This window comes from Amblyomma maculatum, chromosome 5, assembly GCF_055883805.1.
Source record: "Amblyomma maculatum isolate TAMU_Amacu chromosome 5, ASM5588380v1, whole genome shotgun sequence".
Taxonomy (NCBI): Eukaryota; Metazoa; Arthropoda; class Arachnida; order Ixodida; family Ixodidae; genus Amblyomma; species Amblyomma maculatum.
The window spans coordinates 19,401,135-19,427,990 of record NC_139348.1 but is presented as its reverse complement, the minus strand read 5'-3'; the positions used below and the strand labels follow the sequence as shown (position 1 = coordinate 19,427,990).

General features: G+C 49.4%; 1 protein-coding gene across 1 annotated transcript in view; it reads right to left on the bottom strand.

Moving 5' to 3' along the window:
- Positions 1–24,160, bottom strand: part of LOC146187835 (uncharacterized) — a 72,686-nt gene extending 48,526 nt beyond the window's left edge. The window contains exons 1-3 of the mRNA XM_084604931.1: positions 24,153–24,160; positions 23,987–24,066; positions 20,641–20,707 (exon numbers count right to left, since the gene is read on the bottom strand). Of these exons, the coding sequence (XP_084461057.1) occupies positions 20,641–20,707; positions 23,987–24,066; positions 24,153–24,160 (155 nt within the window). The remainder of the gene's footprint in view (positions 1–20,640; positions 20,708–23,986; positions 24,067–24,152) is intronic.
- Between the last annotated feature and the right edge of the window lie 2,696 nt (positions 24,161–26,856).

Genomic DNA, 26,856 nt, shown 5'->3' with positions numbered 1-26,856 from the left:
CACCATCATTTCCGTCACTCACACTTCGTTCTGAACGAGTTGCGCAGACGGCTGAAAGAGTGCTTCACATTCAGCAGTAGTTTGACGGCAGACGACGCATATGTTTTATGTCAGGCTCCGATGATGGGCCGGTTGAATTGAATTGAATCTAATTGCCTTTATTACTATAAACATGCAATTTATGGGGGATTTAGGGAAAAAGTTGCGCACGGCAACTTGACGGGCTTTAAAGCCAGTCTGAGGGCATCGGCAGCGTACACAGTCACTGGTTCAGGAAAAACAAAAGAACAATATATTGTAACGCGCCTTCGTAGAACGTCGACGGAAGATGAAGAAGAGCGGTCGGGTAGATCGGTGAAGAAGAAGAAAGAGCAAGGGCAGAGGAACGTTTGTACGCTTCGCCGCAGTCCTGTTTGTACCGATCCCTGTAAATGAACCCCCCGTGCGTACAAAGCACGTAACATCTTGGTGAGAGGTGCTTGGGTAGCGACCACGGAGCGTTTCATCTACCGAAGAAGCCGTAGACTTGCTGGCCTACCACCAATGCCATCAGACATGGCTGAAGACAGCAGTACCGAGCAGCCAGGACCATCCACGGCGAACAACTGGCCCCATTATCGAGAGCCGCGTACGTTTTCCGGAAAACCTGAGGAGGACGTTGATGAGTGGCTGAAGCACTACGAAAGAGTGAGTAAATACAACCACTGGACCGCCGCTACTAAGCTGGCTAATGTGGTGTTCTTTCTTGCCGCCACTGCCTTTGATTGGTTCGATAATCACGAGGATTCATTAAGTAGATGGGCTATCTTTACAAGCGAAATCAAGAAAAATTTTGGAGATGAACCTGCAAAGAAGAAACGCGCCGAACAAAATTTGTTTCACCGGGCGCAAGTACCCGGAGAAACTTGTACAGCATATATCGAAGCCATCTTAAAGCTATGCAGACTCGTCAACCCCACTATGCTTGAAGAAGACAAAGTCGGTGTTGTGTTCCAAGTGCTGTGCTCGTCCGTTCCGTTGTGAATGGAGCAGTGCGCGCTAATGAACAGGCCCGCACCCCTCTTTGCGCTTCGCCGGGAGGACTCGCCGCCTGCCTGCGCTCAGCGGGACGCCCCCCACGGTGGGCTCCCTCGCCCTCCTCTGGTTCTGGGAAGCAAGCCCCATCCCCGGCCTCCGTTCCCTCCGTTCTTCGCCCGGCAGTTCGGCCTACGCCTCGGCCGACGCTGGTCGCAGCCTCTTATCTAGTAATAAACGAAGTTAACAGTTTAACAGTAGCGCGTATGTCTTTTCTCCATCGACGACGCGCAAACACGACAGTGGCGACGAGGAAGTGGATTTGACCCGCGCTACGCAACGCTATTGACAAGCCATGGCTACGCGAGGGTTAATACCAGAATTCAATGGCTCATCTTGGTCATCGTGGGTTGGACGCCTCCAGTTCTACTTGGAGGCTAACAACATCACAGACACAGCCTTGAAGAGGGCCAACCTGCTAACGCTGTGCGGGGAGCAGACTTACGACACTGTCTGCGCCCTTATTCAGCCAAGCACACCAGCGGAAGTGCCTTACGAAGAAATCGTTGCAGCCCTTCAAAAGCACTACGACCCGAGGCCATCTGAAGTTTACAGCCGAGCCCGCTTCCAGCGACGAGATCAACTGGAAGGCGAAACTGTGAGCGCCTACGTAGCAGCGCTCAAGAAGCTTGCAGCTGACTGCAATTTTGGGACGCTGACCACAGCCAGGACAGCTACCGGGCAGCATGAAGACACAGCATCTGCTAACACCACCATGCTTCCATTGGACGTCATGTTACGTGACAGATTTGTGTGCGGACTGAGTGACGAGTCACTACAGCAGCGCCTATTCGCTGAGAGGGACCTCACGTTTAACAAAGCTTACGACATCGCCGTGCGAGCGGAGAGCGCCGGTCACCAGCAGAGAGAGATGCGCCGGAACACCGAGCCGGTACATCAAACAAGCAACCAGGTACGCAGACCTTCTGTTATTGCAAAATTGGTCACAAATGTACAACGCTGCTGGCGGTGTGACGGCCAACACAACGCCCAGGGATGCCGATTCCAGTCAGCCACGTGTAATTTTTGCCACAAGCAAGGGCATTTTGAGAAAGCATGCATTACGAAGCGGAAGCTTGCCAAGATAAATTCGCCTTCTCAGCCTAACCACAGCGTCGATGCCTCAGAGAATAGGCCGCCATCCGGTGTCCAAGGAGCAACATCAGCAGTATCATCAGTGTTGTATAATCTAAACACCGTGAGTCTCGGCACGCGACCGAAGATTTTTACCGAAGTCACAGTACATCACAAGCTGATTAAGTTCGAAGTGGACTCCGGCGCAGCCTGTACTCTAATAAGTGAAGACACGTTTCGAACTTCATGGCCATCAGACGCGCCACCCTTACAACAAGACGACACGCACCTGCGAACGTGGTCAGGACAAAACTTGCCACTATTGGGATCTGCCAACGTGCGGGTTTGTTACAACGGCCAGACCCATACGCTACCTCTCCTTGTTGTGAAGGGCTCAGGATCAAGCCTTCTAGGGAGAAACTGGTTTTCTCCATCAGGGTTGACGATATGCGGCATACACCAAACGCTGAGCCACAACGTCATTGAGCAATTGCAGGAGAAGTACGAAAGAGTATTCTCTGAAGAGTTTCCAGGAAATGAAGGGCCACCAGTCACACTGGAGTTGTTAAGCGGCGCGCAACCGAAGTTTTTGAAGGCCAGGCCTTTGCTCTCAGAGCTTCCGTTGAAAGGGAGTTAGACAAACTGGAGCAGCAAGGTGTCATCGAGCCGGCACAACATTCGCAATGGGCCACACCACTGGTTGTTGTTCGCAAGAAGAACGGAACCATACGCCTCTGCGGAGACTTCCGGAGCACCGTAAATCTTGCGACTAAAGCGTCGTCTTACCCTCTGCCAACACCTGGAGAAGTGTTCAGTGTACTACGCGGCGCAAGAGTCTTCAGCACTCTAGACCACACCCAGGCCTATCAACAACTGAAGGTGAGCGAACCGACGTCAGAATTACTGACAATCAACACACTGAAAGGCCTGTACAAGGTCAAGAGATTGCCCTTTGGCGTAGCTGCAGCCCCGGCCATATTTCAGAAGTTCATGGAGACAGTACTTCAAGGAATCCCAGGAGTTTGTGTCTACCTGGACGATGTAATAATCAGTGGCGCTTCCACGGAAGAGCATGCAGCGCGCCTAGAGCATGTTCTTGAAAGGCTAGCGAACGCAAATTTGCGTTTAAGCAAAGAAAAATGCTGTTTTGCGGTGTCAGAGGTGCAATTTCTAGGACACCGAATTGATGCAGAAGGCATCCACCCGACCGGAGACAAAGTGCGAGCGATCACCGAAGCACGGGCACCAACAAACAAGCAGGAGCTACAGGCGTTTCTCGGACTCTTAACGTTCTACGACCGTTTCTTAGAACAAAGCGCTACTGTGGCCAACGACTTATATCAGCTCCCCCGGAAAGATGTGAAATGGACATGGTCGCCCCGCCATCAGCAGGTATTCGACGCCCTGAAACACCTGCTTCGAAGGTGTACAGTCCTCAGCCACTACGACGAAAGGAAGCCACTGCTTTTGTCTTGCGACGCATCTCCGTACGGAGTCGGCGCGGTTCTTTCGCAGACTGACGACCAAGGAAGGGAGGCCCCGATTGCCTTCGCCTCACGTACGTTGTCACAAGCGGAGCGCAACTACGCGCAACTGGACAAAGAGGGGCTGGCCATCGTCTACGCGGCAACACATTTTCACCAGTACATTGCCGGCCGAAAGGTGATATTTATAACGGATCACCGACCGCTACTGGGCATTCTGGGGCCACAAAAGCCCATGCCACCGACATTGTCTCCGCGAATGACACGTTGGTGCATCAAGCTCTCAGCGTACGACTACGATCTGGTCTACCGCAATGGGACTAAACATCAGAATGCCGACGCGCTCAGCCGCCTGCCACTGAACGAAACAATTGACGAACCGCCTCCGCCCGGAGACGTTCTTATGTTCGAAGCACTGCCAGAACCTCCGCTTACAGCAGGCACAGTTGCAGCATCTACACAGAAATGCGCAACTCTACGCCAAGTTTACACGGCTGTTCAACAAGGCAACGTGCACAAACTCAAAGGGGACAACTTCGACGCTTACCGCAGGCGAGCTACAGAGTTGAGCACCCACCGCGACTGCATCCTATTAGGATCCCGAGTTGTGATTCCGAGAGAGCTACGCGCGCAAGCTATCTCTCTCATCCACGCCGGACACAGGGGTATTGTTGCCATGAAAGCGTGTGCCAGAAGCTATATGTGGTGGCCTAACATTGACCACGACATTGAAACAACAGTCCGAAACTGCAAGCCTTGCCAAAGCAGCCGGAGCAATCCGCCGAAAGCTCCCCTCCCAGAATGGGAAAAGCCACACACACCTTGGCACACCTTGCACATTGATTTTGCAGGCCCAATTGAAGGCTGCACTTTCCTTGTGCTCGTAGATGCTTACACCAAATGGCTTGAAATAAGGGAAATGCGACAGACGACTTCGGCAGCAGTCATTGACAACCTCCGATCACTGTTCGCAACGTTCGGAATTCCCCGCAAGGTAGTGTCTGACAACGGAACACCGTTTGTGTCTGCAGAGATTCTCAAGTTTTATCGCGACAACGGGATTTCATCAGTCACATCGGCCCCCTACCACCCAGCGACAAACGGACAAGTCGAGCGCTACGTGGCCGAGCTAAAACGTGCCCTTGAGAGAGACCAGACAGGGTCGCTGCAGCGCCGCCTTGCACGTTTTCTTTTCAAGCAGCACACAACTGTACAAAACACGACAGGCCAGACCCCAGCGAAAATGATGTTCGAGCGCGAAATGCGGACGCAGCTCACAGCTATTCTCCCCGAGCCAGAAACAGAGACGACCTGGGAAGAAAAACCGATTCCGCGCTGCGGAACACTTGTTGAGGGGCAGCGCGTCCTCGCCCGCCAGTTTCTCAGAAAACCACGCTGGGAGGAAGCTACTGTTGTGCGACGCATAGGCCTGCGCTCTTGGCTTGTCAGCATACATGGAACGGTGGCACGCCGACACCTCAACCAGCTGCGTGGATTTACGACGCCTTCCGAGAGCGGTCCGGCAGCAGCAACGACATCTGAACCATCGTCCCACATAGCCTGGCACCTCTCCACAGAAGAAAAGACTGCACCCAGGGCAGACCTACAAGGCACAGCGGGCAACATTCAGCCTACAAGTGGTCCTTCCCTGTGCGCACAGAGCCAGCGTGTCTCCACGCGTCCTCGCCGACCCCCTGAACGCTATCAGGCAACTTTTTAAGGGGAAAGGAAGTGTTGTGTTCCAAGTGCTGTGCTCGTCCGTTCCGTTGTGAATGGAGCAGTGCGCGCTAATGAACAGGCCCGCACCCCTCTTTGCGCTTCGCCGGGAGGACTCGCCGCCTGCCTGCGCTCAGCGGGACGCCCCCCACGGTGGGCTCCCTCGCCCTCCTCTCGTTCTGGGAAGCAAGCCCCATCCCCGGCCTCCGTTCCCTCCGTTCTTCGCCCGGCAGTTCGGCCTACGCCTCGGCCGACGCTGGTCGCACCCTTTTATCTAGTGAATAAACGAAGTTAACAGTTTAACAGTAGCGCGTATGTCTTTTCTCCATCGACGACGCGCAAACACGACAGTCGGTCACCTCCTGAAAGGAATAGCGGAAGACGTTTATAATTTTCTTATTAGCAAAGAGAACCTGAGCACCACCGCTGATGTTATAAAGCATTGCAGAACATTTGAGGCTCTGAAGTTGCGACGAATTACACCTAAATTCGGAAGACTGGCCAATGTCACCTCTGTAGCCAGTGTTGAAGCCTGTCCTTCAGTTTCCATGGCCGATATGATACGAGAGATTGTACGCGAGGAATTGTCAAGATCTAGGGACGCCATCTGTAGTGAAGAATATGTGCGGCAGAGTTGTGCACCACCGCAGGCAAATATTGCCGCCCTGTCCACTCCGTGGGTTCAACCTAGCGGCGCTTCGCATATGGACGATCAACGCAGCTATACTCAACGTTATGACCACCAGCCGATGGAAAAGAGGCCCGCCTACTCTGAAAATGTGGTTCGTCAGCAGCGAGAGCCTCGCTACAACCAACGTCGCGACTTTGTTAGTGAGGACTGTTATGCTGATCGCTGGCGCCCTCAACCTGTGTGCTACAGGTGTGGCATTGCGGGGCATATCGCTAGATACTGCCGCCGTCGTTTTCCAACTGTCCAAGATTACCGAACCCACGCGAACATTCACGGACGGCTGCACACCGAGCAACAGCGATCCCCGACTATGCCTACTGGGGACTCACACCATTCGACATATTTGCGGAATTCATCTCCTGCATCTGATCGTAGTGTGACGCCGCCACCCCAGCGCCCGCGAAGGTCATCTTCCCCTCGACGTCGTTCTACCCCTCCGCCTCCGGGAAACTAGGGGGCGCGGCCGATGGAGGTGAGGCCGCCGGCGAGTCGATGACGTCCATACCTCTGCCCGTGTTTATGTTAAAGAACAAATTGGAAATGTTGGTTGATGGTGTGAAAACAATGGCTCTTGTGGACACTGGTGCTACAGTATCTGTTATGAGTTTGAGTTTTAAGAACCGTTTAGGTAGAAAAGTAATGTTCAGTGGTGACCGTGCAGTGTTATTCCGTGGTGTCGGTGGTGAACCTCTAGTTCCTCTTGGTGTGTGTGCTTCGGATGTTGTTATTGGCGGCCTCAAGTTTAGAGTAGAATTTGCAGTACTGCCTCGGTCTACGCATGATGTGATTCTTGGGATTGATTTTCTGCAAGAGTGTGGTGCAACTTTAGACTGTGGTACGGGAGAGATTGCTTTGAATCCTTCACTACTTTCGGTTCTTGTGGATGACTCGACACCTGAATTTGGAGTATTTGCTGTGGAAGAAGACACAATTGTGCCAGCGTTATCTGCAGCATTCGTGCGGGTTTTCTCTATTCGGAACCAATGCGAATCTTTTGAGGCTATAGTAGAACCTACGAGATTCGCCTGCTCTAAGAAGAGTATCCTTGTGCCTCGTTGCGTCATTCCCGTGATTAAAGGCCGCACTGAGCTATGGACAGTGAACCACTCCGAAGAGCCAACTGTGTTGCCTCGGGGCCTAAAACTCGCCCGTTTCGAGGAAGGCATATCCGGTTCCGTCGCGGCGTTAAACAGCTCTGTCACTGAGCAGCAGGTGCGACCAGGCATGGAGACCCAAGTTACGGCTATGATTAGTAAGTCTCTTTCTACAACTGAGCGTCGTATTCTAGTGGAGCTACTACTGAAACACGTGACAGTGTTCGACTTTGCCAAGGATGACTCAATGCCACTGCCTACCAGTCGTATTCATCACATGATCAACACTGGGTCCGCCCCTCCAATACGTCAGAAGCCCTATCGAGTCTCAGCAACTGAACGTAAGGTAATAGATGAGCAAGTTCAAGACATGCTAAAGCGCGGCATTATTCGAGAGTCCTGTAGTCCTTGGGCAGCTCCAGTTATCCTTGTTAAAAAGAAAGATGGCACATGGAGGTTTTGTGTTGACTACCGCCGTTTAAATTCAGTCACGAAGAAAGATGTCTACCCGCTTCCACGTATAGATGACGCAATTGACTGTCTGCACTCAGCTTCATACTTTTCTTCTATTGACTTGAGATCCGGGTACTGGCAAATCCCCATGCACATTGCAGATAAAGAAAAAACGGCATTCGTAACACCAGACGGACTTTACGAATTTAACGTTATGCCTTTTGGATTATGTAATGCACCTGCCACATTCGAGCGGTTCACGGATACAATTCTACGTGGACTAAAGTGGCAAATTTGTTTACGTTATTTGGACGACGTAGTAATTTTTGGCAAAACATTTAGTGAGCACAACAGCCGTCTGGATATCGTACTTAACTGCATGGAACGAGCTGGTCTTGTACTGAATGCAAAGAAATGTCATTTTGGCGATCGTGAAACAATTGTCCTCGGTCACTTAGTTGACAAAGAAGGTGTTCGACCAGATCCCAAGAAAATTGAAGCCGTCAAAAGTTTTACCGTGCCCAAATCAGTAAAAGAGCTGCAGAGCTTTTTGGGGCTATGCTCGTACTTTCGACGCTTTATACCAAGGTTTGCAGACATCGCTTACCCACTTACGAGGCTACTGCATAAAGATACACCATTCAATTGGACCAGCGAATGTGACTCAGCTTTCCGTCATCTGAAGTTTCTTTTGACCTCGGGCGCAATCCTCCGCCACTTCTGCCCATCAGCTCCAATTGAAGTACACACTGACGCAAGTGGTATCGGTATCGGCGCTGTACTTATACAACGCCATGGACGCGATCAGCATGTGATAGCGTATGCCAGCCGCTCGTTGAGTAAATGTGAAAGAAATTACACGGTTACGGAGCAAGAATGTCTAGCCGTTGTTTTCGCTGTACAGCGCTTTCGTTCCTATCTGTACGGGAATGCTTTCACGATTGTGACCGACCACTATTCCCTTTGCTGGCTCGTGAGTCTTCGTGACCCCTGTGGGCGGCTCGCTCGATGGGCTTTACGCCTACAAGAGTTTAATTTTACTGTGGTGCATAAAAGCGGCCATAAACACTCAGATGCTGACTGTCTTTCGCGCTTGCCGCTTCAAACGACTGATAATGACTCAGACAATTTCGATGAATATTTGGCTCCAATTTCACAAACTTTCCCCGATCTCCGAGTTTTCCGAACCGAGCAACGCAAAGACAAAACATTAACTTCACTGTTTGATTCCGCCAACGATCCTATGAAGAACACATTTAGCATTCGCGAAGGGGTGCTTTACAAGAAAAATTTCGCCTCTGGGGGAGCACGTATGCTTCTTGTCGTTCCAGAAAGCCTACGTATCACAGTTTTAGAAATGACGCATGATGACGCCACGTCTGGTCACCTGGGAGTGGCCCGAACACTCCACCGCACACAGCAGCGATTTTACTGGCCGAAGATGCGTTCAACGATTAAGCGATATGTAGCCAGCTGTGTGCAATGCCAGCGCTTTAAGCTATCGACTTCAAGCCCACATGGAAAACTGCACCCAGTCACACCTCCAACAGCCCCGTTTGAGCAAGTTGGCATTGACCTTCTTGGACCTTTCCCACGATCCTCTAAAGGAAACCGATGGATTCTTGTGTGCGTTGATTATTTAACCCGCTACTGTGAGACAGCCGCGATACCATCCGCTACTGCGTCTGAAGTATCAAATTTCTTACTTCGACTCGTCATTCTTCGGCACGGCCCTCCTGCAGTCATCATTAGTGACCGTGGACGCCAATTCACAGCGGACATTGTCGAAGAACTGCTTCGCCTCAGCGCCTACAGTTTTCGCCACTCCACGCCATATCATCCCCAAACGAACGGTGTGGTAGAACGAACTAATAGGACGCTTACCACCATGTTGGCTATGTACGTCGCTGCAGACCATAAGGACTGGGATGGCGTTCTACCCTTCATTACGCATGCATATAACACAGCGCAACATGAGACAACAGGCTACAGTCCCTTCTACCTTCTCTATGCTCGCACGCCTCGCTGTGCCCTCGACACCATACTGCCATTTTTCATTCATGACGAACCCTCTCTTGCTACGACACTCTGCAGAGCTGAAGAAGCCCGCCAGCTGGCCAGAGTTCGAATTTTATCTTCACAAGAACGTTCTAAGACCCGCTACGACGCCCGACACCAACAAGTTTCCTATGCTCCTGGTGACTGTGTGCGGTTGTGGACACCTCTCCGTAAGCGTGGTCTTTGTCAAAAACTGTTGTCACACTACACCGGACCGTTTGTTGTGTTAGAACGCATCAATGACCTGAATTACGTCATAGCACGCATAACGGCGAATGGTCGACGGTCGCGGCAGTCGCAGGTGGTGCATGTAGCCCGCCTCAAGCGATTTCATACCAGAGGTTCTCTATAACTCGCCCGACGGGCTTCGTCTGCGAGGAGGGAAATGTAACGCGCCTTCGTAGAACGTCGACGGAAGATGAAGAAGAGCGGTCGGGTAGATCGGTGAAGAAGAAGAAAGAGCAAGGGCAGAGGAACGTTTGTACGCTTCGCCGCAGTCCTGTTTGTACCGATCCCTGTAAATAAACCCCCCGTGCGTACAAAGCACGTAACAATATAATAAAAACAATAAAATAAACCCTATACGTCAGTGCCGTAGCCCTAACAGTGCAGCCACAAGGTCCTCCTCGTGGATATACTCCGTCATCCTACCGGCGACTTTATTAATAGTCAATTATGGCGGGCCCAAATCGTCGGCCCCACTGTTGATGAGGGACACCTGTACCGGACGTGTCCATACAGCCACGAAGGCCTGCTTAGTTTTGCACTAGACGACCTTCACCCACCGAATTACGATAGCCCCAAGAGATCAGTGCTAAGGGTTGCTGCAAAAGCAACATTACGCCAGGTTTCAGCTCATCGCGCATGCCGTGGCTTCGGCCATGAATGACCTTGAACCGCCACGAATGAGACGAAGACGAAGAAGAAGAAAGAGGAGAAGAGGAAGAATGCCCGGTTACCCGCAATAATGCTTTCGATCCACATTCGGTTAAGCAGCGTTGAACCTTTCATTTTTGTCGTATATCTGCAAATCACTACTACACAAAGTTATTTGCGTAGGTTTGCATAGTTGCAACCTTCACAAAGCAAGCGGGAAGAATGCACAAAATAAGCGCCGTCGTTCCTAATTGTTTATTAGTAGAGAAAGGGACATCTGAAGAGAATATGACAAAAATAAGTGCAATAACGCTATAGCAGCTATAGAATTTAACTAATAAAGAAACGAAAATATTTTGTCTTCTTGTTTGATAGTATGGGATAGTAGTTTTCTAATAATATAAGAGGTAATGTAGAATGCTTAAAGCATCTACGTGTACAACATGACGATATGGGATACATGTTCTAGCGTAGACTGGCAGCAAAAGATTGACATTGTAAAATTTTAATCCCTGCCAAAACAGACGTAATTTATGTGCCGAAGTGGATATAGAAGCGTCCAGTGTTAAGAATGTGCGAAAGCCGAGTTCAAAGTTGAATTTCTACAGCAATTCTGAAACTATATTGCGCAATCTGCGATTCGTCTTTTATGTAACGAGACGAGAAATGCGAGGTTTCATATTCAGTTTCAATTGAAGCAGGAGGCAGAGCATTGAAATATAAAAAGCGATAGAAATGGGTGTGACCTAGTTTAGTTTTTCGACATGCCTAGATCATGCTACAAACATTGCAAATCGTGGTTATGAGGAAATATTTTCGAGTTTCCGTTCATGGGATAATAACAGGCCTTAGCTCATTTCGTTATCTTTCATATTGCTTCGCGAGTACTTCTGTTGAATATACTAGGAATTCGAGTCTAGATTTATTTTAAGAGAAAGCACTAGCTACATTATAAATTCACGGTTTAGATACATTATATAAAATCACATTTCCGATATCGCGCTGGAATCCATAATTGGTCTAACGATCATGCACACCCGCCAAGATGTTATATGCATACTGACATCCAAAAGCATGCACTTAAAAAGAACGGCACTCAAATCTTCCTCTTGACATTGTAATCTCGTGCAGACCGCTTGTGAGATGCATGGCTACGATCTCTCGCTCATTTACGCTGAGCTCGAAACAGTTAACGTGAGCATATTTACGCTGGCAGGCGCTGACTATATAATGCAATAGTTGCCTGATTCGGTGAATACTTAACGATAAGGGCTAAGCGGCGTTTATGTTACATCAAAGCAGATTATAGAACCTTTTCTCATTTCTTGCGTGTTTACGTCAGCCTCATTGTTTAATGCAGAGAGCAAAACTATTTGAACATCAGACACCCTATCGGTTTCTTGAAGGAAGAATTACGATCCGTTAAATGGGAGGCGGAAAGTGCCGACCCCGTTTCCCGCTTCTGCAAAGAAAACAGAGAACAGTATGCGTGGCTGTGGAACAGGGGTTGTGAAAACAATTCGATCTAGACAAATTTATTTGCATATGTCACAGTGCATATGTCAGTTTTTAAAGTAGCAAAAATATTTCTTATATATTACGTGAGCACTGCAAAAAAGTTGGCCCATCGCGAACGCAAAAAAGTATGCCCTCAATCAATCAACCCCCCCCCCCCACCATATACCATGAAAACGAAGAAACCGTGGTGTTTAGCCTTTTATGTACAATTGTGTCTGCAAAACACCGCACATGCAGCATCGCAATAAACAGATTATCTTGACAATCTTAGATATTGCTACCAAGATGACGAAGCGGGCAGTGGTGCGGGGCGGAGCGCTCGCGCCAGGCCCGTTGGCCATTAAAGCATATTTCATCGTCATGTCATCACGTCGTTCTGTTTCTGTTGCATCGCCGTGTTCCATCGCTTGTCATGTCACCACGTAACATTTGGTTGGAGATGCGGTTCATCCCCATACTCGCCTTGCCCCGCCAAAGCCAACCGTACGCCGGATCCATCTGCCGAAAGCCCGTGGAGATCGCCGCCCAGCTCTGCCCCAGCCCTTTTTGCTCAGACCCGACCAGCCGCTGTCCCCAGCCTCGTCCCCAGCCCTGACCACAACACACGACGACCAGAAAGAGCCCAAAGCCGAGCCTACCGACCCCCCGACAAAGCGACCTCACGACCACTCGAGCGAAGACAGCACCCCCGCCCAAGCCGTTCGGCGTGTCCATCAGCTTTGGCCTTCGGCAGACGGTGAAGATTGGACTTGATGCTCCGGTGCAAGCATTCTTCCCATCTTCGCATTCATTGTGGAGTCCAGTATTTCATGTCCCAATCGTGTGTTTGTGCTCATCGGCACGTCATACATTGGATGTCTAGCAATCGATCGGGACGATCGCTCGGTGGCCCCGGGTAATGCTACGAAGATGACGAAGCGGGCAGTGGCGCGGAGCGGAGCACTGGCGCCAGGCCCGCTGGCCATTAAAGCATATTTCATCGTCATGTCATCACGTCGTTCTGTTTCTGTTGTATCGCCGTGTTCCATCGCGTGTCATGCCACCACATAACAATATTTCTATTTTTAAGCTGAAACATGCCTTTGTTTGTTCTTGCTGCTTGTGCCGTAATCTGCGTTTTTGTTAGTTGGGACACCAAAACATTGAGTTGTCTACATTTAGCGAGCTTTTCTGTCATTCAGCTTTAGCGAGACTTTTATGAAACATTCCTCGAAATCTAAACAAATGTAACCATTACCGAGTCTGTCTGATATCGCATAGCACGTAGTATGTGGTATGTTACGCTTGATAACATTTTCGAAACGAGATATTGCTGAACGGCTGAATTCGCTCCCCAGTTTCGGGTCCATATGGCTAACGAAAATATTGCAGCATACGTCGAAAACATGTCGCACCTTTTCAAGCGTGTAGACCCTACGGTTCCCGAGGACAAAGCGCTAAGCTATATCATGCGTGGCCTCAAAGAGCACCTTTTTGCAGGCCTGCTCCGCAGCCCTCCGAAAACTGTCGCAGAATGCCTTGCGGAAGCATCCACAATAGAGAAAAAGCGTAAGTAGAGAGCTTCGGCACACGATCGTATCATGCATGCCACCTCCGTTTCTGCCGATTTACCATCGCACGGCATTGACGCATCTGCGCTACGGGAGCTCGTACGTTGGAGGGTGCGCGACGAACCCCACTAATGTACGGCACACATCAACCGGCTCCCGCCTCAATCGCGAGCATTATCACCGGCGAGGTGCAGCAAGCGCTCCGGGCTACGTTTCCTCGGTGAACCTCGCCCAGCTCCTCCCCTTATGCCACATGAGTGCCACCTCACATGCGCCAAAGTTCTGCTATACTTTCCGTCCCCGCCAACGACTTTCATTCCTGCTAATTTATCCGTGCTGAGACCACCAGCCCCCGTGATCCAGCACGTTACAGATTTCCTACCGTCTACACTGAAAGCAGACGAGTGGCGTAACCCCGACCGACGGCCGTTATGCTTTCACTGCGGTGAACCGCGTCATATCTATCGGCGCTGTCCCTACCGTCGACTGGGCCTCGAAAGTTTTTCTGCCGATTCTTCGCGGCCCGACTTCGGCGAGGGACACACGAGCCTTTAAAGATTTCGTGACGCAATAGCCAAAACTAACGCCTCGTTACTGCTGACGCAAAAAATCTGCGTGGCCCGCCGTCTGATCCACATTCACTGTGGTCCGTCGCAGGTACTTGTTGCTACTTTTACGCACGAGTATTGGTAAGTTTTTGCGACACTTCCGTAGCTATCGCCAAAAGTATCTGTGATGTCTTCGATCGCTTCTCAGAAACCATACCGCTGCCCGCAACCCTCGACCATCTCAATGTCGCCTCCGCGTTGTCAGTCAGCCAGCTTGAACAGCTGTGTTCTTTGTTGCTAGAATTCATAGAGTGTCTTACATCCTTGTCAAAAGTGCACCAAACTACCATCCCCAACACCAGATCAGGATGTTCGATGACGTGCGCCCCATCCGCCAGAACCCCTACCGCGTCTCTTCGACCTAGAGTGAAGCTATTAGGTCACAAATTTGGGAGATGCTCCAAGATAACGTTATCCAGCCTTCAAATAGCCTGCGCTCCTCTCCGGTCTTACTCATTAAAATTAAAGACGCCACGTTTCGTTTTTGCGTCGATTACTGCAGGCTAAAGGCCGTAACTAAGAAGGACGTTTACCCCTTGTTACGGATTGACGACTCTCTCGATAGCCTTCGGCATGCTAAGTATTTTTCGTTCATCGAACTTAAACGTGGCTACTAGCAGATTGAGGTAGATGAGCGATATTGTAAGACGACAGCCTTTGTCACTCCCTGTGACCTTTATGAACTTGAAGTTCTACCTTTCGGCCTGTGTTCAGGGCCGGCTACATTTCAGCGGATGATGGACATTGTACTTGCCGGCCTTAAATGGCAGTGTTGCCTAGTTTACCTAGATGATGTGGTGGTCTTCGCAGAATCGCTTGCACAACATCTTAAGCGCCTGCGGTCATTCTGTGGAATACTGCGCTACTTGATATACAGAGACAAATGGAATGTATATCAAGTAGCGCAGTATTCCACAGAATGATCAACCAACTGGCCCCCGTGTTTGCAATATTGCCTGCGGTCAGTACTCGAAGCCCGTCGAGCCGCTACCTTGACAGTGAAGCCACAAAAATTCCACTTTGGCTACCGAGATCTCAAATGCCTAGGTCATGCCGTCAGCGCCGCAGGCATGAAGCTATATCCTGATAAGCTTGCAGCTGTTGCGGCATTTCCGACTCCACGTAATAATTAAGAAAGCTGTTCACAGTTCTCTGGACTTGTGCAGTTATCACCGGCGTTTTATCGATAACTTCGCTGATCTCGCTGAACCGCTGACTGGGCTCACCCGGAGAGACACACTTTTGTATGAACCCACGAGCAAGAAGCGGCTTTTACGGAACTGCGTCTCCGTATCCAATTGGTGCCTGTTCTTGCCCATTTCGATTAGCAGGGTGAGACAAAAACACACACAGACGCCAATACTATCGGCCTTGGAGCGTTTCTCGTGCGACGGCAAGATGGCGGCGAACGAGGCCACGAGGTCGCGCGCCGAAATTAACTATTCAACGGCTGGAAAGAAATACTTCGCTATTATTTGCGCTTTTGCAAAATTTCTCCTCCACCTTTATGGTCGCCCTTTCAAAGTGGTCACTGGCTTGTATTGGCTGGTGTGTGACCCATGCAGCCACCTGGCGCGATGGAGTCTTCGCATGCAGGAGTTCGACCTCATTATAGTCTACAAATCTCCACATAAGTATGAAGACGCTAACACGCTTTCTCGTGCAACTATCGAGCTCGCTTCACCCGACGCGGCTGATGCAGGCAGCGTCCTCGGAGCTGTCGATACTTCTGATATAATATGTCTAACCAACAGCCTATCGATCTAGAGTTGCGACCCCTGATCGCTTATTTCGAATGTCAGCCAGACACTATACCTACGTGCTTTTCTCGGAAGCTCTCCACTTCATGCCTGAAACGTGGTGCGTTCTAGCGGCCAAAGGCCGGCAGCTAGGCGATGATAACCAGGCAGATTCGCAGAGCGAAAAGATGACGCTTCATTGCCGGCTCGTAAATATATAGAGACGAAAAGAAAGGAGGGGAAGAAGGAAAGAGGGACCATCGACGCATGCGCTGGTTATCTGCAGCATTGTTATCTGCAGCCCTCTATAAGCAAAATTCAGGCTCCGAGTCGAGAGCTATCTCCTGGTGGTTCCCACAGCGATTTGAGAAGAAACCCTTTCCGCGTGCCATGATGAACCAACATCTGGCCACTTCGGCTATTCTCGCACACTTGCTAAAATACGACAGACATTCTACTGACCCAACCTTGGCCCTGTTGTTAAGCGCTATGTCCTGAGTTGTCTATAATGTCAGCATCGGAAGGTTCCGTAATCAGCGCCTGCAGGCCTTCTCATGCCCATAATACCGCTACGGGCACCGTTTGATCAAGTCAGCATGAACCATCACGACCTTTTCCCTCGGTCCTCCGGTAGCAACCATCAGATAATCATTGCCACAGATTATCTGACTCGCTATGTCGAGACCAAAGCGCTACCTAGTGGTACAGCATCTGCCAATTTATTTGTACACCACCGCCACATAATGCGGCATGATGCTCCTATCTATGCTATTACTGATAGAGGGACTGTCTTTAGTTCGCAAATGATGGCCCAAGTTTTTCATCTCAATGGTATGACGCATCGAAAAGCTACTGCTTATCATCCGCAGACAAACGGGCTGACGGGAAGGCTTATTAAGACCACGGCGGACATGCTGGCGATGTATGTTGACGCCCAGCCCAAGACGTGATGAGATCTTACTGTTCGTGACATTAGGGTACAATACAGCAGTCCAAGAGATGGCATGTTTCACGCCGTTTCGCCTCGTTTACCGCAGAGAGGAGCACGCGATGCTGGACACAATAATCCCTTGAGAAACAGACAGCGAGCTTAGTTCTGACGCTGAGCCGTTTGCCCAAGATACTGAACAAGCACGCCGACTTGCACTCGGCCACATTGCCCTGCGACAGGGCAAAGATTCACCCCGATACAACCTCCAACACAGACAAGCTTACTACTGTACCGGGGACCAGGTGTGGGTGTGCACTCTTGTTTGAACCTCGGCTTATAAGAGAAGCTAATTTGCCACTACTTGGGGCCATTAAAATCTTGCGACGCCTTTGCGGTGTCACCTACGAGATACTCCCGGACGGCCCACAGCAGAGAGGACGTCGGCCACCTCGTCCAGGGACAGTCCACGTCTTACAAATGAAGCCGTACTTTGAGCGGTAACAAAAAAACCGCAATTCCAATTTTTGTTTGTTTTTCTCCGCTTATGAAGATGTGTGCCTGTGTGCGTTCCACCTAAAGATGTCATGCCATGCTTACCCAATGTATTGCACTTTTGTAGTCTGGCAGGTAATACTCCACCTTATTTTATTTCCGAATCTTGAGCGCCTAGACACATTCTGTATTTCCAAATAAGTGACTGTAGTTGAGACAGCGAAGCTCCTCCCACCGACAGCGACGGCCATTTTGAGACGATTGGTGATCTCAAAGACTGACTGCACGTCGTCTGCTGCTGTGCCTGCGCCTATAATCTGTCGATAAGCAAGTGCATTTGCACTTGCTCAAAATCAGCATGACTCCCAATGAATACACTGAGCATGTTTCTGAAAACAGAACACGGGCTGTACTGAAGTGCGATTTAATTATTTCCCACACATCCACCTTCAGCACGAGCGCCGCTGTCATCCGCGGCAGCACTGCCCGCACCAAAGTTAGTAGCGTTGGTCCGCACCGTCATTAACACCGTCACGCCGGCCGTGCCCTCCGAGCTTTCAGCAACCTCTCCGCGCCAGGAATACGGCAGATCGCTTACGCCTGGGTCTGAAAAGCTTGCTAAAATTTTGTTTTTCTTGTAATAATTTAGGCCTCGAAAAAGAGGGTTTAAGAAATAAATGTTTTTTAGGAAATGCTGACCATTAATATCAGCTTTCGCCTGTGCAGTCCCGTGTTTTTGAATGCTAGCTCCGCATCTAAGGCGTTGCAGAAAATAGCTATTTTGTTCACTACGGAACAATGGGGTTAAAAGGAAATTTAATGATCGAGTGGCCCTTTTAATAAAACGCCTCGCTAATCACTTACAAAGTGCCTTCCGCTATAGTTTCGATGCTAAGCATGTAGGCCTAGCGACGAGTAGGGAGAAACAGACAGCCAGAGAGCCGTTTTTAGCCCCGCTCGCGGGCGGCGCTATGGCTGTAAGCTCGCGGCATCCTGTGTTTTAAGCCTCATGAACTTTTCGACTACTTTCATAATGAGGGTGGGGCCCGACTGGGCCTGGCAACAAGCAGCGCAAAACATTGCTGCTGAGACGGAACGGGGTATTGGGTGCCTCAAAGTAGCATGTCGCGCACTCTGCTGCGCTGTAGGGTGGCACTCGAAGATTGTACAAAAGCGCTGTTGGAAGGCATAATATGCGCATTTTATGTGTTGCTTTTGAGACGTCTTTCAATGTACGCTCTCGTTCAAGCGGACCAGCTCATGCGGATTTCGTACTTAGGTGCCGACGTGCTCCTGAATCCCGCCAACAGGCGCCGCTATAGCCTGTGTTAAAAGAGGAAACAGAGCTCGAAAAGCAGTTTGCGGTAACAGCAGTTTGCGTCAAGACTGCTGTTTGGTCCGCCACATCGGCTTAGCGTATGCACAGCAAATGGTGCCTAGAATAGTGCCATCGCAGTTGACGCTGCTCGGTGGCAGAACATGCAGCAAACAACGCGGCGTCGGCTGATGACGAAACAGGCTGCACCAGTGGCCAGATTAGCAAGCTGTTCACGAACAAACGAAAATTGCAGTTTTAAAAATATCTGCAGCTACTATGAAGCTACAACTCGGAGGCTTAGTTGCCAGGAACATCTGGAATATGAAGCAATAAAAAGTTCATATTCCAAAATTGGTGTCATGACCCCTTGAAGGAAGGAGAAATGCCAGGGGGCGCTAGGGGTAAAAGACGAAGTTGATCAGCCCCGCACACGCAGGACCTATTCTTAAACTTTGACCACGGAATACCAGCTGTACCGACACTATTTAGCTAGCCCTCGTCAGCATCACCATGAAAATATTTGCTAAATTTGAAAAATATGCAAAGCAAACATCATTTCTTTTAAAACCGTCTTGCTGTCAGGGTTACGAAAGAAACGCGCAGTGGGTAAAAGTTTAAATGTTCAAGCCTGTCAGCAGCGTCAGCCACATTTGCAAGTGCTAACTTGCGAAGGATGCTGAAAACAAGTGCTGCTCAGTTAAAATTAATACTTTTCATACCGACTTTGCAGTTTAGAATGCTTAATGAAGATAGCCAAAAACATTAGGTGTCCTTTTCTTTGTAAGGGCGGTAGCAATTAAAATCGTTTCGTAGTTGTGGTTGTGGAGCAATATGGCGCAGTCACACTTCTTACTCATAATTTCATAAAACGTGAAGTCCCGGTAAATTTATTGAATGCAGATTGCTCTTTAGTTTGTACATTTCCTTTAGAGATTGAAGATTTTATCCAGAAAACCATCCAGAAATATAATCTGAATAAATTGAACACAACTGAATTGAAGATATCAACTGTGATGTTCACTGAGAGCGAGGCAGAAATATACTTTGCACTTTCTACAAGGACAGATGAAGGTACCGGTACAGTGTGCAGCTATCTTTAGGGTATTTGGTTCTAAGTTTTCCTAAGTTCCAAAAACTATGTGCGTGAAAAACACCTTCCTGCGGTACAATGCAATGTTATTCTGATTCAAGAGATCGTTCTGAATCAAAATCACTGCGAAAGTTCCCATTGCTAGCATATGCCTTTTGCTCAAGCGAAGTTAGGAAAACAAAATTTTATCACAACACTAATTATTCCGTATTGCGGAAGAAGTCAGATGCACGCACCCGTATATCTGAACATTAATGCTTCCTCCCTACTGTTATAGAAAGTTCGGCGAATTGTTCACCGAGCGAAAGAATTAAGCTGTCAAATAAATGCACTAGAAAACAGATATTGGCTGCTTGTCGTGCGCTTTTTCTTTGTTTTGAACGTATAGCGATGTTTTAACTGCCTACTGGCAGCTTTGCGACTCCATTTTTCAAAATTTCTTTCGCATTTGTTTACCATTAACCGGCAAGTTGTGTTACGTTTAGAATAACATTATATTCAGTATACTTTCACAAAATCAGTCGTTAGGTACATGCTTTTCTGATATCGGATATTCATGATTAAAGTGGCCAATAGCCTTTACCTAAAAACAAATGTAGGAAGTTAACATATTCCGTATGTCTTTTTCTACCTAAACTCTGTCGGCGGCCGCTTTTCGATAAAGGCGAAAAGCAAGGCGCCCGTGTGCTGTGCGATGTCAATGCACGTTAAAAAACCCCAGGTGGTCGAAATTACCGGAGTCTCCACTACGGTGTCTCTCATAGCCTGAGTCGCGTTGGGACGTTACCCCCTACAAAACCAAAACCAACCTAATCTTTGTGCATCACTAAATGCTGCTCAAGATGAATATGAGAAAGCTCTGCTCAAAACTTACACCTTGTTGGCATTGTAAGGGCAGATTTTGCCATCCTTTCCCTTCCGGGTGCAACCAATGTTCCTTGCTGCAACGAGAAGGAAGCAAATTATTAGGAAACATTTAGCAATGGCTACCTCTAAAATTGCGTCACGGCAGCTTAGATCCTAACATCAAATCTGCTGTTGATGTGAACCGTTAGACGGCTAGGAACCCTTCCACTTGACCTTCTAGCGCGTGTACGCCAATCCAGGACCATTTGTCCATGAAAATAACAAACCCGGCAGGCTCGTCAGTGTGTGATGCAAAAAGGGCCTTGAATCTGTATATATGCTCTAGGAGGTCAGGCGAAAGGGTTCCTACTCGCCTGATAGCGTTACCGCTAAATTCAAAATTGAAATTTCGGCTGCGGTACGTGGTGTTTTGTGCAGTGCGGACGCATAGAGGTCCGCTCCTGAGGCTGGGTCTTTTAATTCACCAGCATAAGCTTGCGACGTTCACGCTCGACAAGCTAGAAAAAGTTGGAGACCACCTGAGCCGAATAGTCCGCAGGATCTCGAACAAGATAGGAGTGAAATGCAAAAACGCAATGCCAACTTTGTAACAAACACAATCCTGTACTCGCCCCCCTATCTCCGCCTCAAGAAACACGACAAGAACATCCTCAATGTGATCGCAAGCAAAATGGCGAAGACGGCTCTTGACCTCTCTATAACAACGTCGAACCAGAGTCCAAGGTTTTGGTATGAAGAACTCGTTCGAGGAACTGAGAAGGTCACTTCACAAGTCAATGCACGTGATTATCGCCGACACCATCGTGGTGTCGCCTATAACCCGTCTACACTTACAAAATACAACTCTAACCGAGGAAAGAGTAAGACGTACTCAGCAGTGCCCTGCACGTAAGACCACTCCCCACTAACAGGTCCAGAGACAATCACGAGGGTAGGCGCATGGCCAGGGAAGAGGCCTTAGCTCACAACTACGGAGGGAAACCCGAAGTTTACTACTTGGACGGGTTCGGCCCGTACCAAAGCGGGTGATGCACGGCGGCAGTGATCTACGAGTCGAAAATGATGAATGGGCTCACGTTTAAAGCTCGAAATATATCACAAGCAGAGGAGGTCGCCATCGTGTTAGCAGCAAAAAACTGATTCTAAAACAATCATAACGAACTCGCAAGGGGTGTGTAGGAACGTTCGAACCTGGCCTGCCAACAGTTTGGACCTGGCCTGCCAACTACTGCAAAACAGCTCGTACGTAGGAAGTCCATTCCGCCGCTTCATAGTCTTGGCTGTGGCCCACTCCGGACTGGAAGGAAGCGCGGCAGAAGATGGCGCCGCCCGTGCGCTCTCTACCCGAGTAACCTCGTGCCGTTCCTCAAAAGAAAAGAAATTTGCACCATCCTACACTTTCAGGCAAATAACCCAACTTTATCAGAACAGCCACAAGATTTGCCTCCACCCATGTAAAGAATTAACGAGGGCGGAGGAACGCGTGTATGTTTCGTCTTATTACGAACACCATAATGTAGCCGGCGTCAATTAAACCCTCTGATACTGCCTTCTTCGGGGAGTACCCGCACTATCGGGAAATGTCCTCAGACCTCTTCCACATGGTGTGGGCGTACCCCTCCAACCCTGCACTTATACCCAACCCAAACCCCACCCTGAAGGACTGGAAGGTGACTCTACACGTCTGCTCCAACATGAAAGCAAAAAGGCTTTCAGGTCCCTACTCGCCTGCTTCTACCGTAAAGCCAATAAGGCTTTCAGGTCGGAGCAAGCGATAGGGTCGCCTTCCAAAAAGGCTTTGGTCAAACGAGCAATGGCGGAAGTGGAAGCCACTGGGGTCCGTTGTAGACGCTCCACCTATTGTTTGTCAGGGAAAGGGCACTAAGCAGGACCCCATAGCAACCTTCAATGTGACTCTTCCTTTTTAATAAACGTTTTACCACCACCTAGCATCCCTAACACAATTACAGGAGCTCTATCTCGCTGTAATGGAATGCTTGAACCGTCGGTAACACTTGGCATATATTATGCTCTATTTAACTCACACCTCAGGTACTGCAGCCTAGTGTGGTGCATGACTGCTAAAACAAATTTAAATAAAGTGTTTGTCAGACAGAAAATTATCCAGTGCATTGCTGACACTCAATTCATGAGAAGCACATAGACGCATTTGAACATTTTTGTAATACGTGTAGATAAGGTGTGCGAACTTCTGTGCTAAACCTGTGCGAACCCTGTCGCAATATTTGGCATTCTTAGAGCGGCGACACATTAGCGCAGAAAAACGAAATACCGATGCTTGGGCTGTTCCTTGTTTCCGTACGTTTTACAAATATTAGTCGCTAACCCTTAATCAACCAATAACACTTAAATCCGGACAGAGCTAAGAAGGGAGCGCTTTACGAAAGACGGGGAGGAAAGGTGCTGGGGGCTTTAGGTGGGTTGTACAAATTGAGAATAAATAAGTTCCCCTCAGTGCGACGACGGAGAAGGATTTTGATGGCGAGGTGGTTACAGTTCGGACCGTCCAGCTGGTGTTGCGCGGCAGCAAGGTTGCGGCGCTCCTAGGTGGCAACATTTGAGTGAGGGTCGATGAAAGGAGGCGTAGTCGCGAAGCTTCATGAGAGTTGGAGGTTCCTGGAATGATAGGACGGAGGGGGGAGTGTCAGGAAGGATGTTCTGGGGGTAGAGCTGCAGGGTACTTCGTTTGCCACTGAACCCCTACAGTTCCACTGCCAGATAAGGTGCAGGGGTCCCAGGAGAGGTCCCAGGATTGGTGAGGCAGAGTGTCAGGTGCGTGAGGGCGGCCTTAGTTGCGCTCTGGCGGGCCTCTAGTGCGAAGACCCTGGTATATAGCGGTGAGATAGGATTCGGTAGTAGCCACGCGGTTCTAGATACTGGCAATGTGCTCCCCAAGGTGCGCGAAGCTCATCATGATGCGTTGCTCAAACGCTTCTAAGAAGGATGCTCTTTGGCGAGCAAACTAAAGTATCGGTCGAAGGTGACCAGCGTTTGTGCAGGGGGCAACCGGTGTGAGAGCAGGCGCGCGATGAAGCAGCTGAGGGTACCGTGTTCATCGGCTTCTCAGATGGCACCGACGGTGGCGGTAGAGATAAAGTGGCTGGGGAAGGAAGATAAGCAGTGGGAGACAACAGAAGCGGTAGCGCCTCAACTGGCGCTGCGGTGGTTGTGGAGTCGCGGAAGCTCGGAAAGAGGAGGAAGATGGGAGAAGACAGACGCGCCAGCGCGGCCTGAAGCAGGTGCCACAGCTCCCGAATTTGGAGCTACTGGGCAGCGATAGTCGTCGAGGGCCGTGAATTTAGGGTCTGGCGAGGCTCTAATTGCCAGCTTACCTGCGTGTTCTATGAGGAGCGGATGATGGCGGCGGGGGCGGTGGAAGTCTCCCACATGGTGTATCGGACACGTGTAGTGACTGTTATCAGTGCCGATGCGTATCAGTGATGCGCAGTAGAGACAGCGCGCGTGTTCGTGCCTTTATAAACTGTGCTGGCAATAAACGTCTTCATTCTTGCACTGACGGTGCTGCTGTACGCGTCGTCCCTTCGAGCGGCTACATGGTGTCAGAAGTGGCCCTTTGAGGCCTGAAGGAAATCGTTCCCGAGTCCGGTGCGCCATGGCCCTGCTGAAGACACCGGAGCCTTTGCGGCTGACTGGTAATGTAGCAGAAAATTGGAAGCGTTTTAAGCAGAAGTTTGAGTTATATCTGCAGGCGACGGCACCTACGGACCAGCCGAAAACAGAAGCAGCCAAGGCAGCACTCCTGTTGAGCGTGGCGGGCGACGACGCTTTGGACGTCTTCAACAACTTCCAGTTCGAGTTGAATGAAGAAAAGGACTACAGCACCGTGGTAAGAAAATTTGATGCCTATTGTGCCGAAGTTAGCAACGAAGTGCACGAGAGATACGTATTCCGTTCAAGAAAGCAAGCGGAGGGCGAACCATTTGAAAGGTTTATTCGCGACCTGAAAAAGCAAGCAGCACAGTGTAACTTTGACACGTTGCAAGAATCAATGATAAGGGACCAGATAGTGTTCGGTACGCTTAATCATCGACTACGCGAGAAAATGCTTCGAGATAACCAACTGACTTTGCAAAAGGCAGAAGAAATGTGCAGAGCAGCAGAAACGGTAGCCCAGCGGAACGAAATATGGCGCAAAGGGGACGAATGTGTCGACACGATTTCGAAGCGCCCGGCTCCTGCAAATGAGCGGAAAGAAGTTAAAGCATCTTTTCATTGTAGTAAGTGCAACCGCTGGCACAAGCCCAAACAATGCCCAGCCTTCGGTAAGAAGTGTCGCTTGTGTCACAAGGCGAACCATTTTGCAAGTGCCTGTGCGTCTGCAAGGGTGAGTGAAGTAAGGGAACTGGAAGAAGAGGACTTTGACATTCTAGAGGTCACCACCGCAAGACGAGAAAGGGATTGGATGGTCAAGGCTCAAGTTCGTAACTGCGAGGTCAGATTTAAGGTAGACACCGAATCGCAGATTTAAGGTAGACACCGGATGTCTGTTTACAAAAAACTGCGGGGAGCAGAGGAGCTGAAGCCGACTAATTCGGTCCTGCGGGCGTATAACGGTGGCACTATAACGTGTTTTGGAGCGTGTACGCTAGAAGTACACCAAGCGAACACGTCTGCTACAGTGAAGTTTTTTGTGGTGAAAAACTAACGGCAGGCCATACTCGGACTAGAAGCAAGTGAAGCTCTGGGGCTAGTTCAGCGTAAAGTATGTGCCATAGACAAAACTTCATACGACGCCCTTCTAAACAATTTCAGGCACGTTTTTCATGGCCTCGGTTGTTTGAAGCAGGCGTACAGCACGGTCCTTTCATCTGATGTGGTCCCTGTAGTGCAACCAGCTCGACGAGTTTCAGTGGCGCTAGAAGAACCCCTAAAGAAAGAACTTGAAAAAATGGTACGTGCTGGTATAATTGTCAGGGTGAACGAACCTACTGACTGGGTCAGCCCTTTAGTGTTGGCAAAAAAGAAAGATGGCGCGATACGGGTTTGCATGGATCCAAGAGCTATCAACAAGTACATAAAGCGGCAGCATTTCCCGCTTCCTAGGCGAGAGGATTTGGAAGCCCATTTAACCAATGCAAAGTACTTCAGCTGTCTTGACGCAAACTCTGGCTATCATCAGATACCGCTCGATGAGCGGACTTCTAAAATCTGCACTTTTTCTTCACCGTTTGGGAGATACCGCTTTCTCCGTTTGCCCTTCGGCATTTCTTCCGCACCGGAAGTATTTCAACAAAGCATGAGTCAAGTATTTGACGGCTTACCGGGCGTACTGATATATGTGGACGATATTTTAGTATGGGGTTCCAGTAAGCAAGAACACGATGAGCGGTTGATAGCAGTGCTAAGGCTGCTGAGAAAGCAGGCTTAACTTTTAACGCCCAGAAATGTAAATTTGGGTTGAATGAAGTGAAATTCCTTGGTGATGTCATAAGCCGAAACGGAATATCGCCTGACCCAAAGCTAATCAAAAGCTTGGTGAAAATGCCAACACCAACGTCCAAGAATGACATCCAGCGAATGTTGGGTGTGGTTAACTATTTCAGCAAATTTGTGCCACAATTGTCCGAGCGAACAACGCTTTTGCGTGAGCTTGTAAAATCTCGGTCAGAGTTCCAATGGACCGAAAATCATGCGCTGGAGTGGAAAAAGTTAACTCAAATCTTGACCACCGCCCCCCTACTTGCAATCTTTGATCCGCAGAGACAAACTAAGATTAGTTGCGATGCATCGAAGGATGGTGTTGGTGCAGCGTTACTGCAATGCTACCACGGTGAATGGAGGCCTGTAGCGTACGCATCTCGTGTCTTAACGCAAGCCGAAAAGAACTATGCACAAATCGAAAGAGAAGCGCTTGGAATATGTTTTGGCTGCGAAAGGTTTCACGAGTTTGTGTACGGAAGAAAGGTGCTTATCGAGACTGATCACAAGCCGCTGGTGGCGATAGCACGGAAAGAAATTGCTGACATGCCACCGCGAGTGCAACGATTCTTTTTGCGTTTGCTAAAATATGACTTTATCTTGCAGTACATTCCAGGAAAGCAGCTGCTGCTCGCTGACATGTTGTCACGGTCAACGGTGGAACAGGGCGAAGACCAAGTTCGCACAACAAATGATGTTGAGGTTCATGCAGTGCAGTCCTTGGGCTACATGGTCACCCCCGAAACACACCGGTCACTGCAGC